Here is a 14,832-nt window from a genome sequence, read left to right as displayed (position 1 = left end):
GAATGAGACCTGGAAGAATCAGGTTCAAATCCCTGCTCAACTGTAAAGCTTCCTAGGTGACCTGGGGCCAGTCACTATGTCTCAGCCTCACCTATGTCACAGGGTTCTTGTGAGGACAAAAGTAGGGAAAGAACTATGTACACCACTCCTTGGAAGAAGGGTGGTATTAAAATGTGAAAAATAAAAATAAATGTCACCAGCCTAGTATTAATGATTGGAAAGCTGATATCCTATACCCACTTTCCTGGGAATAAGCATCATTAAACATAATAGGACTTACTTCTGAGTAGATATGCATAGGATTCTGCTGTAAGCGTAAAACCAGGGAGGTGAGAGTCCTTGATTAATTACACTGCACAGCAAGTGTGATCTTGTATTTGTGGTGTAAATTCCACAGCTCCAGGTCATGCCTGTACTGCACACTCATTAGGAAATCCATAAGGGACAAATTCTACCAGAGACATACTAGTATCTTGCAGCAAATACAACAAAGAGGCTTCTTGCAAAGCCAAGCATGTTTAATGTAGTATGAGCTAATGGCCTGATATATAATAATGGTCAGTCTTTTCCTGATGTGGAGATAAAGAGGTGGAAAAAAAAAGCTTCACCTGCTACATTCCTTTGTCTCAATCTGCTGTTAAAAGCACAGGAACAGGGTCAGTGAAAAAGTTGAAAATGCTTCAAGAAATGGATTAGCATTTTCGATGCCATAGAAATCCTTGGAACACAAATCTAGAACACTGCCTGCCTACCCTAAATCCTAAGACTCCCCCTTCCTTCTTAATGTAGGAATAGAAGCCCCCATACCTGCTTCATAGTCTCTGCTCAATGACAGCACCTCAAATTCTGTCCACATCTGGGGACAGAATGATGTTTGACAACTCTGAAAACGGACCCTGTGGCTGGACATTTAACAGCTATTGATCAGCAGCAACGAGCAGATGAAAATGTTTGTCTTGGTGTTGCGAAAAGCTTAATTTGCTTTTTGCTGCATGTCACGTTGCTGCCAAAGGCAACCAGGCAATTTTTTTTTTTCTGATCAGTTGGCAACACTAAACAAATGTCAAGATGACTGGCTGTGGCTAAGCGACTGAGTTATGAATTGGGAAGTCTCTGACTTGCTTCTGCCACGAGCTCACTAAGCACCCTTAACCCATTTTTGTCCAGCCCACATGTGTACACATTTGGTCCCTGCTGCGTATATGCAATGTTGGGCAAAAATGGCTTAAGCAAGTCACTCTCTCCAAGCCTGAGCCCCTCACCTGCAAAATGGGGGCCAATAATAACCCCCGCTTATGGGGTTGTCTTAAGCTTTGCAGCTTTGCAGCAAGATAATATGAAATGCTTTGAACACTCTAAAACACTATACAACCCTATATACAACTACTCTTATTTCCTATTTCTGTCACAATCTGTCCTAGTCTAGAAAACGTCCCTCTCCTTCCAGGAGTGGGAAAGGAACTCAGGGGTCCCATTGTTAGGCCCCTGAAACTCATTCCAGAACTGCCCTGCAAAGCAGAGGGCATGTGAGTGGGTGGAAACTGTATGACAACATCCCTCATGTGGATAAAGGTCCATGATGCTGCAAAAGGCCCTGGAGAAAATCCGTGTCTCTGTTAGCAATGGCGAGGAATTCCACCACTCTTATGTGCTGTCATCGCTTGCCCTGATATCCTCTCTTTGCTCACCCAGCAGCCCCTGAGCCAGTGGGAGCTGGCAGGAAGCCTGCCAGGAAGGGACAAAGACAGTCTGGAAGGAAGCCAAAACCGTAGGGGGGGTGAGAAAAGAAAAAGCCCTAGAATTGTATGCTGGCAGAAGCTGCTACAGAGACAGGCTGTGGAAATTGTGCCTTGTCTGAGTTCTTGCTTGCAATACAGTCTGCATCTGTCAAAGTGGCAGCGTGAACAAGGTTTGAATTCCCCTAGAAGAAGCGCTGCTTCAGAGGGGACCGATTGATCCAGGCAACGTGCAGACCCAGATAAGGAGAAAGAGTATGAAGATAAGTAGATCATTCCCAGAAAGAAAGGACATGACCAGACTGTCCTGAAGAAGAGTCAGAAAAAAGGTTTTTTTTTTTCAGTTGAATGTAAAAAAGAAACACAAAAATTTTTTTAAAGGAGGCTGGGAAGAAGACAGGATGAGGGTGAATGGGTACTGATAACACAGGCCAACACACAATTTGCTGTCTTAAAAGTTAGATTTGTTCCTGGGTATATTTGGGGCGCTGATTTCAAAAATGATGTAAGTTTTCTCTGGCGCATCTAGTTTCAGAAATACAGAGATGAGGCACAACCTCATTAGTGAATGGTTCAAGCAGCTTCCTTGTGAGGAAGCCTATGCCAAAAGGAGGAGAAGAGCTCCCCCCCCCACCACAACCCTGGCCTGCCCACTGCACTTTCTGCTTCCTCCTTGAAGCTTTTGTCTGTTTGAAGACACAGGAGCCGTTCTCACAGACTTGCTTGCTCAGAAGGGGAAGGAGGCTGAACCAGCGGCTCCATGCAGCTGAGGCGAGCACCGGGCTTGCTTCCTCTCCGCGGCTGTTGTGTCAGCTCTGGGCCCAAGCCAAAGAACTCCGGCTCAGGCCAAAGAAATGGAGCGAGAAAGGGGGACTCCAGCCAGGCCTGGCTGCTTGGAGCAGGCCACTGGATAAAAGGGCTATTTGTAGAGAAAGAAAGAGACCAGCAAGGGATGAAAAAGCAGGACTGGAATTCTCCCCAAGGCTCATCCCGAACAGGCCGGGTGGAATGGAGACAAGTCGGAGGGGTGAAGGGGAAAGTGATCAAAACACACAGGTCAGAAAGGGAGATTACAATCAGGCCAGCACTTCATGGAGAAAAACACAATCTGTCCCTACATGCACCAGTTGTCGGTGTGTACCTGTTAAACAGGATGTTAACAGTCAGCTGCGCGTATTCGGCTTCAGAAATGCTGCCCAGCGGCTTTGAAAAATATGTTTCCTACAATATTATGAAAGTTCAAAGGATTTGGGATTCAGGGAGCAAAACGCTGCACAATAATGCCAGAGACAGGGCTACTGATATGTCTGCCCACCTGCTCCACCCATCCCTGATTAATCCGAGTAGTCCAGACCATAAGTATGGAGCAGGAACAATCAAGATGCAAAGCATAGTAGAAGGGACTGTTACACACACACACACACACACACACACACACAGGTCACAAGGTAATGTATTGTGGAGATGAATGAGGCTTTAGCATGTAATGAGAAGAACAGATCAATGGTCCATCTATTGTACGTTGGGCCAGTGATAAAGCTATGTGGCCTCCATTTCCTCAGTTTGCTTTTTTTTTGTGAGGTTCTGTTTATCCAGGAACAACAAGCTGCACAGGGGCATATCCCAATGTTTTATCCAGGTCATTGATTTCGCACATGCAGAGCCAAATGCAGTTGGACATGCTGCAGCCAGGCATGGCTCCCTGACAAATGTGTCAGTATGATGTATGCCAGGGGTGTCAAACATAAGGCCCGGGGGCCAGATATGGCCCACGGAAACTTTTTATCTGGCCCTCAGGTTCCAGCTATTGAGCAGTGCTGAGGAGTTACTGCTGAATTGAGCTCTCCCATATCTCAAAATATTATAAAGATTTGCATATTTTCGCTTCTGCCATTGCAGCTAATGAATTCCTAAGTGAGAAAAAGTGCTTATTTTTGGTTATGACCTAGTTAATGACATCACTTCTTGCCTAATGACATCACTTCCGGCCCTCAGCAGGCATCATGAATGCTATTCGGCCCTCTGTGTGAAACACCCCTGATGTATGCGTTTGCAAATATGACTTTGGGCACAATCCTAACCAGGTCTACTCAGAAGCAAGTTCTATTTTGTTCAGTGGGGCTTGCTCTCAGGAAAGTGTGGTTAGGATTGCAGCCTTGGTTGCATACATTTGGCACATTTTTAGGCTGAAACCGAAAACGTCTTAGGAGCACACCTAAAAAATGCAACATGTGGACACATTTGGATGCTCCAGAAGAAAAATGCACCAAACAGTGTAACTATATGCAAAGGTGTATCTAGGGTGTAGCAGGTGTGGACATCTGCCCTGGGCACAACTTGAAGGGGGCACCACACCACTGAGCAGAAGGAATGGCCTGGGGGGCAGCCAGATCACAAAGATGCCACCTTGTGTTTTGGCAACTTCATGATTTGGCTGCTCCTTCATTCCTTCTGCTCAATGACGCCTAATTCGTGGGACCCTCTATCTTAGAGGGAATGCAGCGGCAGCCAGATTGTGAAGCTGCCACTGCCAGTGCCTCCTTCTCTGGGAGAACCTAGCACCAGTGCTCTGGCTGCTGCCCAGTGGTGCTGGCAGCAGTGGCAGCTTCATGGTCTGGCTGTTGCCCCTGTTCCTATTCCTGGAGAGGCTCCCCCTTGAAGGGGGCATCCCTTCAAGTGGGGGAAGGGGGTGGCAGCCAGCACCTCCTCCTCAAGGAGAACCTGGAAGTGATGTCACAATGTCACATGAGGTCACAATGTCACTGACATCACCCAGAGTCAGTGGTCTCTGGGTACAACACTGACTATACAGGTATCTTTTCCCCCTTCTCATGCCCATGCTTTAAACTTAAATTTAGGAATATTATAAATGGAGTTGACAAGGGCCAAGTGAGGTTGACAATCTTTTTACAGCTACAGGGCAGAAATTCAACAGGCAAAGCACTGCCCAACATGGAGATGCAGTGATGGAGAAAGAATTATGTGCTGAATGCTTTGGTGATGCTGTTCAAGACGTAGAAGCCCAGTCACGAAAAAGTGGTGCTGTAATCTTAATCACATAACCAAGATTGTATTTTCTGACTGCCTTGGCTAACAGCTAGTGATGTAAAAGCAGTGATGAATTTCCTGCCTCAAATTAGTGTTGCCAAATTCTTTTTTTTTTTTTTTTTAACTAGCCCCCAGTCCTGTGCCTTTAATAGCTGCTTGATCTGCAGACAGGTAATAGTGATTATCTCCATGCTGTGAAAAACTTGCTCTGCTGATTTCAGTGGTACAGTACATCAAACCATCATTAAAGCCACATGGCCAGGCTGCAATTTTTCTGGTCAGGTGATAACTGGAATTCATGAGGAAATCTGGAAGTCATCACTGCAACATTAGAACCCTTCCCTAGGGGCTGCCAGACCTGGATTGCACAGAATAAAGGCTTCAACCACCTATGGCTAGAGGTGTTTGTTTCTGGTGAGTAGACAGGGGTACAGCCTAAGTCTTACTGAACACAATGGGCTTACTTCTGAGTAAAATAAATAACACTTTTCAAACACAGCTACTTATGGTTTTTTGCTATCACAGTGCTGATATGGCAAAGAAGAGTAGCTGCACCTTGGAGAATGTTCCCATCTATGCAGATCTTAAAGGTATAGAAACACTGTTAGGGTCTGAACCCAGGAACTACATTCATTCCTGGAATGTAGAATTGTGAGTTTCTGCAAACAAATACCAGCTGTAATTCAAAGAAATCCAAAGTATATACTCTCTCTCTCTCTCTCACACACACACACACACACCCAACAGAGGGTGGGGTAGGTGGGTGCCAATTTTTCCTTGTGGCTGGGCATGGCCCTTTGAATCCCAGCTACCATTTTTGCTTCCTGTTTAGTGCAGGGCCTGAAGCCACTAGGGTTGCCAATGTTTCAACCAACCACTGTAGTTTTGCTTTTAACAGAAGTGTGATCTAGTCTTGCTGCAAATGCCTTGCCTGCTGATTTTTCCACATCAAGCTGATAATGTGGGCACACGAGTGGTCCAGGAGGAATGTGCACACATGCAACTGGTCAGTTGGCAATCTCACTAGGTCTGCATTTTGCTGCACGTGAAAGGCACTTTTTACATCTCTTGAGTTATGTATGTCTTTCTCCAGAGGAAGGTCAGAACTGCAAGAGGCTGCTCACTATAACAGAATTCTCAGTCCTTGCAAAATATATAATTCCCAGAGTTCCTTTTGAGAAGCAATTTAAACCTAACTTAATGTAATGCAGATGTGGTTCTTTAAAGACACCAGCCTTAATGGTTTGGGACTGACTAAAAGAAGAGCCAAGGAATGTCCCTAATGAGTGATAATTAAAGGCTGACAAAGATTCCCTGGGGGTGGGAGATATTTAGCTACAATTCCAACTACATACTTGTTGTTAATAGCAGCTTCCCTCCAGGGAAAAGAGGGATCTTTCCATGCCAGATCAGGACCCTCAGAGCTTCTACTTGCATGTAAGAAAACCCACATATACAAAACCAAATCACAGATGCAATTAACACTGTGTCTACTTTGACCCATCTTTGCTGCTGAAGCCTGCATTAGGAGACTATTGCACAGCCTGAAAATGGAGGGGGAGAAGTCAGAGTTAAATACCAAGGGGGGGACGGGGACAGGACATGTGCATCTGTATGCGCAGTGGTTGGAAACTAGGCATCTTTTTTTGCCCTTGGCTGGAGAAAATGCTTCTGGCATCCGGCAACAGAGTAGTAGCCGCGATGCCTCTCACGTAGCTTGCAACTTTGCTAAATAACCGCCTTATGAAGCACAGAAGAGACAGGCTTCTATTTTTGCTGGGGGCACATCCGGTGACCCCAGACCATGGTGCGGGATGGCTGGTATGAAAAGGCTTTTGTGGAGGGGCTAAAGGCTTATGTGTCAGTCTTCCAGCATGAGGTTAGATGCTCTCAGGGCAAGCATGGTCAAGGCCCCATTTCAGGCAGCCCATTTGGGGTGAAATTTAGGGGCAGCACATTTTCAACATGGCTTCAACCTCCTGTGCCAGCACTGCAGGGAGGGAGAAGCACTTCCAAGACAGTAATAGACTGAGCACAGGGTGCCTATAGTAGTGACTTTTGTGATGGCATCATATCAAGGCAACAAAATACTGGAGCGTGAAAATCAGTGTTCAGTTTCTAAGTTAAGATCAAGAGTGAGAAGCAGACCAAAAAAGACCTACCTAAACACAGTGAACCACAATTCTGAGATACAAGTGTGAAAATTATAATGAAAATCTTTTAACTTCTTGAACAGTGCATCTATTTTGTTTGTGAATTTGTGTCATGTATGAGTTAGGGTAAATGACAGAACTTGGTGAATGCTGACATTTCACCAGCAATTTGTAAGATTTTAGGAGGATCAATGGGAAATGCCAGAAATGTTTGTGTCATGAGGCTTCTCTTGGGCATTGATGACAGTGGCACAGGAAATGTCCTTTGCCATATGATTAAGTTATGGAAAGGAGGATGGCATTGTCCCTCTGTTAACTATGCAGAGACATCTTGCAAACTGGTGGCTCACCTGTATTTATCAGGGGGAGAGCAAACATCCCTATTCATCTAAGCATCACATCCATCCCAAGGGCTGTTGCTGGTTTCTCACTTGTGAGCCTGTTTGGACAGGTAACCATCTTCTCATCATCTCAGCTATGTAACTGTCCCTCATCACCCCAGCACAGTGTCTTTTCTAGTGACTGTTTGCTGGAGTTTCTTCTACATCTCTTTAGACTGTAAGCCCTTTTGGTACAGGGAGCCATTTAGTTTTTGGATTTTCTCTATAAACTGCTTTGTCAACCTTTTTGTTGAAAAATAGTGTACAGTAGTACAGTATTCTTAAGAATAATATTCTGCATTTGTATAGCACTCTCTATGTCTTCAAATTGCTCCACATGTACTATCGTGCTGTTGTCCTTACAAGGTAAGGAAGTATCATCATCATTCCCAAATGGCAACTGGGGCTAAGAGGGAGTGACTTGGATAAAGCCACCTGGTATGTTCATAGCCAAGGTGAGATTCAAGCTTGGGAAATTCTGAATTGCAGCTCAATCTTGCCGTCATTATGCTACACCACCTCTCTGTAAAACTACTTCAGGAACTTTGGTTGAAAAGCAGGTATATACAAACATCCTAACCCAACAGCAATGCCAGTCTGGACATTTAGCAAATGCGCTCAGTTGGGTTTGAGATTTACTGGCAGAAATCCGAAGTCTCTGCAAGTTCCTTCTGGACCTCTTCAGATGTTAAGAATTACTGGTAAACAGCATTCACCACAGTTCTGCTACTTGCCACAACAAAAGAGCGTGGATTCAGGACACAGAGTTGGAAGGGACAACAAGGCCACTGGCTGCCATTAGGCAGACTACTATATTCTCACTCATCCACATAGAGGTGGAAAAAGCAGAAGGAGGGTGCACTGAAGAAAGGCATTTGCAGAGCAAAGGATGTAACCTATATGATGTCATAAGAACATAAGAACAGCCCCACTGGATCAGGCCATAGGCCCATCTAGTCCAGCTTCCTGCATCTCACAGCGGCCCACCAAATGCCCCAGGGAGCACACCAGATAACAAGAGACCTCATCCTGGTGCCCTCCCTTGCATCTGGCCTTCTGACATAGCCCATTTCTAAAATCAGGAGGTTGCACATACACATCATGGCTTGTAACCCGTAATGGATTTTTCCTCCAGAAACTTGTCCAATCCCCTTTTAAAGGCGTCCAGGCCAGATGCCGTCACCACATCCTGTGGCAAGGAGTTCCACAGACCGACCACACGCTGAGTAAAGAAATATTTTCTCTTGTCTGTTCTAACTCTCCCAACACTCAATTTTAGTGAATGTCTCCTGGTTCTGGTGTTATGTCCTAATCATGTAGTGATGACTCTCCTCAGGTGCTCTGACAGGGGGGTTTTCAGTCATCTCCTCATGAACAAGCAATGGCATGTTAACTACAACTATCATATTGATCCTCCTTTGAAGGATGGTATGATTTCCATTTCAAAGCTGCACTTGTAGAACTTGGGCCACCACCATAGGGGCCCTGGCCTATAATTGGGGCTCCTGGGATCATCTTCTATAAATAGAAATTTCTATATGGCTATGGCAGTCTATAAAACCCAAACCCAGTTGCAAAGGCGTGTACATTGTCCACAAAGTGCATTCAATTCCTGTTCTGTTCTGTTCTGAATTTAACAACATTCAGGCAAGGCAGCGATAGCACAAGGGAAATTCTAAAGTACTTTTCAGCATCTCATGCAATGGCTCCTCCAACTCTCACCTAGAGCTGTAGGTCAAATGCTAACCACAGCCAACTTGAAATCTTGCACCGGCAAGTCTAATGGGATGTAGCAGAATGTCTCAAAGGATGAATGTTGCTGAGGGTTAAAGGTGGCGAGGAGAAAAGAGATAAAGGAAGTGTGGAAGGGGACTAAAGGCTAAGGGGAAAAGGACTAAGTGCTTTGTGAGCTTTTTCTGGACATTTCTGTTTCTACATTCTTGTTGAAAACAGTTAACTGTTTGCCATACACAAAATGTATGGCAAACAGTATTTTGCCACACATTTACATACATACATGTATTTACAAAAATGTAAAATGACAATGTGCACTTTGCAAAACAAACCACTCCCACAACTTGGCAACACAGTGCCTAGTACAAAAGGCCAAATGACAAGGAGAGGTACTCAAAGCTAGGATGGCCTCCTGGCTAGAGTACTGGACTTGCCCCTCAGAGGTTTGGGTTCAAGCTCTTCTCCAGGCCTGAAATGCCCTTGAGCAATTTCATGCATCTTCTTGCCCTCACTGACCCATCTGTCAACTGAGAATAGCAGTGGCTACCTGATAAAGATAAGAGAGCATTTTGTTAAAAACCCATGGCAAGGTTCTGATAACAGAGTGGGAAAGAGCTCACCAAGTTAGCTTCTAGAGGCTCCCAAGCTCTATGAACTGGAAGCGAAGTCGTGTCAATGCAATTTCTTATGTGAACAGTTCTATCTGTGTCAGAGTCATGAACTGAAAAGACAAAGGAATGAAAGGGGAATTATAGACGAAAAGGGAGGAAAGAGCACATTAAAAAACAAAGCAGGATAACCTGAGGAATTAGAGAAGGTGAACTTGAAGGTGGTGAGAGAGAAGAGGTTCTACCAAGCCAAGCCTTGTAGATAGTCCAACAGAACAGATGCACATACCTTTTTCCGATGGGGGTCATTCTTTGCAAGGCAGGATCTCTGCAGGGAGAGGTAGCCGCCAATCACCTGGATTTCCTCAGCTGTGGGGTAGCGTTTCTTCATAGGGGTCACAGCAGTGGGAGCATCAGTCTCAATGCCATTCTCTACTGCAGTGACAGGTGCCACAGGAACCTTGCGAGGGTTGATTGTGATGGTGTTACCACTGCGACGCTGCACAGCTGGGTGGGGGGACGAGGCCCGGGCCAAGCCCCCCATCCTGACGTCCTCCTTGGTGTTGCTGCTCCCACCGCGTCTCATCGCCTCAGCCTCGGGCGGCTCCTCGACATCCGGGAGAAGCTGCTCACGGCTGGGTGAGGAGCAGGAAGTGGGGGCTGGGGGCTTGACTGAAGAAGGAGAAGGGCTGGCTTCCTGCTTGGGTTCAGAGGCTGGGGGAGGAGAGGCTGAGGTCCGTCGCGGTGCAACCACAAATGAGTTCCGAGAATGCAGTCGCAGACTGGCCAAGGCCTTGCCCTGGACATCGTCCTCAGCAACTGATGCTGGTGGTGGAGCTGGGTGAATCTCAAACGTAGTCTCAAAATCACTACTGTCCTGCCTGGGCCCTCTCTCTGAAGAAGCAGTCTCTCTGCCCCATGTTTTCCCAGGTGGGGAGCGTCTTGGAGGGCTGTCTGGCCAGGCCTCACCACTGCCTGATTTGGCTTCAAATTGGCTACGGTAAGATGCCACAGTGAAGGGCACTGGCGAGGTGAGCCCTGGCAGGTCACGGGGAGGGCTGGGCGTGCTATCACGGTGCTTCCGGGTTGGGCTGGGGTCAGCTAGCACCCGGCCAGGCTTCCTTGCTACATAGGCGCTTTCTGTTAGGTTCTCAGTGCTGTGGGACCTCACTGGGCATGGTGCCAGTGCCACTCCACTGCCATCGTCCTGGCTGAACCTGCTCAGCAGTTTGCTCACCCGTCCTTGGTGCTGCTCTGGCAATGATGGCCGGTACTCAGACCTTCCGACAGAGTTGAGGTCCTCCACGCTGCGGCTCAAGGCCGACTTGACGATGAAGACCTCTCCAGCACGGATCTCAGTCACACTGCCCCCACGCCGTGCCAGCAGCTCGTTGAGGGATTCCACGCTGCCCGATTTTGTCTCCCCGGCATGCCGATCACTGGTGTGCTGTGCTGGCGGTGCCCCTGGGACAGTCTCAATGATGATAACATTGTCAGCACGCAGGGTGCGGACGCCTGGAATCTGCCCGTAGAGATCCACTATCTGCTTGGCTTTAGCGTTGGCGAGATCACTCTCAGATGGGACCAGCTCCTTGTTGCGCCGCTTCTCCAATTGAATGAAAGGGTTCTGGTGGACGGGGCCAATCTTCTCCTGCAGCACAGAGCTCTCGGGCTCCCCCTCCTGGCAGTGTGGCGGTGTGGCAGGAGCAGGGGCTGCACCCCCTTCAGTTCCTCCAGGACCTCCAGGCTCTGAAAAGGAGGTGCTGGAGCCCTGCTTGGCCCGGCGTCTTTCAATGATCTCGCGTTTCCAAGCTGGCATCTTGGCCATGCGGTCCTGCTGCTCCCGCTCTCGCCGGCGGGCCTCCTCCTCCTCCTTACGCCGACGCTCCAGTAACTGGAGCTTCCACTCTGGCAGTGCTTGAGCTGAAGACATCTTTGCCTGAGAAGTGGGATAGCGGGAGACAGAAGGAACACTTGAGCAAGAAAAGGGCATTAAAACTTGGGAGGTGTGAGCATGAGAACCAAAGGAAAATGACAGAGCAGACCCGGAGAGAGGAAAGGAGATAAAGGTGGAAGCAAGAATGGGAGGGGAGAAAAGGATTAAACTGGGATGAGAAAAGGCCTGGAGAGAGAGGCAGGGGATCAAGATGAGAGAAGGGAAAGTCAGAGCAAAATGAGAGAAAGGTGGCTGAGGAATGAAAACATGATTGGAGAAAATGGGTGGAGGACAGAGAAGGGAGTGAAAGAGAAAAGCGTGGAGGGATGAGACAGAAGAGAGGGGTGTGGAAAAGACAGATCCAGAGAAGGAGGGAAGGAGGGAGGGTATGAAGAAGGATAGGATAGGAGCATCAGAGCCTGAAAAAGAAGGAAGGAAAGATTACTGTTAAGACCAGGGAGAGCATGAAAGGAGGGGTTGAGACCGTGATTGCTCCAGCAATTCAGGAAGAGAAAGAGAAAGGGGAAAAAAGATTTAAAGTCCTCCCTTGGGCTCCGCCTGTGACTTGCTTTCTCCCCCCACCCAATCCACGCACCCTTTCCGGCACACGTCATGCACACTCCCTCCCACGCCCTAGGGAGGTGACAGTTCCACACGTGGATCTTCACCCAAGGAACCCAGACATCCAAATTGGGGGATGGGGTAGAAGAGAGGACAGCAAAGAGTTAAGGATTAGTTTATCTCTTAACATGCACATTTTTGTCTACACTGCCCACTTTGTTGTCTATATAAGGAGTGGGTAGAGCAGGAGTTTTTTTTTTTAGTTTTTTTTAAAAAGCTCTTTTAAAGAGCCACTCTTTTCAGTGCATTTTGATATCGCAGCAGTGCCTCTAATCTTTCTTAGCTGGTGCACACACAAACAAGGGGCTGGTAGTTATTCTAGATCAGTTAAGCTAGACTAAAATAGTGGCATGCGATAATCTGAGTTGGCAAGGACAGCACAGTGCAAGGGGATGCCAATCCAGGTCACTTAACTGAGATTAAAACATGGGTGGAGGTTTTGCCTTTGCACGGCTAGAGACAGAACTCTGGATTGCAGACAGCATGAACCCAGCAAATTTCACTACAGTTGGCTGCTGACACAGCGGAAGCTCATAATCTGGCACTATCCAGATATTTGGCCCAAAGGCAGGGGAAATGCCAGGGTGGTGTAGTGGTTTGGGCGGTGGACTTAGATGGGGAAGACCATTGGTCAGTCACTTTCTCTCAACCTTGCCTACCTCACAGGGTTGTTGTGAGGACAAAAGGAGGTGAGCAGGAAGGGCGGTATAAAAATGTGAAAAATAAATAACATAAAATAAACGGTTTTAACTTGAGGAGGAAAGTGATTTGGGCTAAGGGGGCCACACAGAACCCAAGCACCTACAAATTGGAGGATAACGTAAGGTTAACTCAAGTTGGGAGGTAATGCTATTTTGTGCAGAGTGGACTACAAATATTTTAAATAATTTCAAATTTCCATCTGAAGTAGCCATTTTCAACCTTTTTCATCTCGTGGCACATTGACAAGGCGCTAAAATGGTCAGGTTTTGGACAATTGATAAGGTAGGCCATGCTGAAAGTTGGGGGGGGGGAGCTCACATCCCCCATTGGCCCTGCTAATAAATGACCTCCTTCCAAATTCCTGTGGCACACCTGTGGGCCACTCACAGCACACACCAATCTGCCATGGCACAGCGGTTGAAAATGGCTGAAGACATAACCTAAACAGATGTTGCACAGGAAATATTATATTATTATTATTATTGGGGGAGGGGGAAATCAGAGGGGTGCACACAGAATAAATGAATGAAAACCAAATTTACCAGGGTTCGAATTCCAAGCAATCCAAGTGCCAGCAGAATCAACAGCAACAGAAAGGGCAGCAGGGGGCAGGTGGGTGACCTGACTTGGGTGCCTAGCCCCACTTGGTGAAGTTCTTTTCTGGGTCAGAAGCCAGACAAGGAAACCAAGTCAGTGCCAATCCACCCAGGGATGAAAATCCAACGCAGTCTCGGCAGCCCAGTTGGGACTCGGGGAACAACCCTGGCTGGTGGGAGGCTGTTCACAGCAGCAGGAGAATTCCTTCTATCCAGGGAATTCCGAGAATTCAGACTTGGGGGGTCCAGGGGAAGGCTGTTTTCCTTTTAACCCTTTCAATCAATGATGGGTGCGTTCCAGGAACTCCCCAGAACCCAGGCATCCGGAGCGGAAGGAGGAGATCAAAGGACTCGTGTGGTCGGTGGTGGAAACAATGTCTATTGCCCAGCCATTGGAGAGCCCCCAAAGCACGTGAGGATAAGATCAACAGCCTCGCAGGGAAAGAAAGAGCAGTGGGTGTCAGTCCAGGCGTCCAAGATCAAAAGGTCCTCCTCTTTTTCGCTTCCTTTCCTGCCTCTGGTGAGGAATGCATCCGAAGGAACCCAGGCGTCCGAGAGACTCAAGCGATGCTCAGTGGAGACTGGAAGGCGCAGCGTTCGAACCCAGATCCGTGCCGGTGAATTCTGAGCAGTGTCAAGGAATCCCCAAGGCGCAGGAGAGAGAGGGGGGGGGGTGTTCCTGGGCAGACTTTCAAGCCAGGCTGGTGGTGGTGGAGCAGCGGGGTGGGCGGTGGGCTCGGCCCATGCTTGCTGGGAGCGTGGCTGGCGGCGGCTGGTCCTTCTGGCTGGGGAATTCCGGCAGCCTCGGAGAAGATCTCTTTCCCTCTGCCTTGCTTTCGTCAAAGCGAGAGGATGCAGGCGGGGCGGGTCTGGATCAGAGCCGGGAAGGGGGCTTGGCCAGTGCCCGTTCCGTCCGCTCCTTTCCTGTTCTGTTCTCCAGCCGCTTCTCCTCCGCAGCTTCCCTGGAAGAAGTTTTCGGGTCGGAGGGAGGCGCGGCGAGGATGGACGGATGGAGCGAGAGAAATCTCGGCTGGATCTCTGCCTGGCTACACATCCGCTTCTTCTAATCCCCAGCCCAGCTCCACCTCCACTCACTCCCCTTGCTCAAATCCTTTCACCCCGGGGTGGGGTGGGCTGGGCTGGGGGGGGGAGGGAAAGCAAGAAAGGAAAGGTTGAAAGACTGAATGAATGAGAGAGAGAAGAAGAAGAAGGGGAACCGGAGGGTCTTTGTGTGTAAACAGAAAGGGGAGGACAATGAAAGGGGGCGGGGTTTGGCTGGCAGCCAACTGTGGGGTGGGAGGGGTGGGGGGGCTGGGTC

At 48.1% G+C, this 14,832-nt stretch overlaps 1 protein-coding gene across 1 annotated transcript in view; it reads right to left on the bottom strand.

Annotated features, from left to right (window-relative positions):
• Window positions 1–14,577, bottom strand: part of PPP1R18 (protein phosphatase 1 regulatory subunit 18) — a 42,096-nt gene extending 27,519 nt beyond the window's left edge. Inside the window, exons 1-2 of the mRNA XM_066617155.1 lie at window positions 13,461–14,577; window positions 9,949–11,598 (exon numbers count right to left, since the gene is read on the bottom strand). Coding sequence (XP_066473252.1) covers window positions 9,949–11,592 — 1,644 coding nt within the window. The 5' untranslated portion in view covers window positions 11,593–11,598; window positions 13,461–14,577. The remainder of the gene's footprint in view (window positions 1–9,948; window positions 11,599–13,460) is intronic.
• Between the last annotated feature and the right edge of the window lie 255 nt (window positions 14,578–14,832).

Source organism: Tiliqua scincoides, chromosome 2, assembly GCF_035046505.1.
Source record: "Tiliqua scincoides isolate rTilSci1 chromosome 2, rTilSci1.hap2, whole genome shotgun sequence".
Lineage (NCBI taxonomy): Eukaryota > Metazoa > Chordata > Lepidosauria > Squamata > Scincidae > Tiliqua > Tiliqua scincoides.
This window is presented reverse-complemented; position numbering and strand designations above follow the sequence as displayed.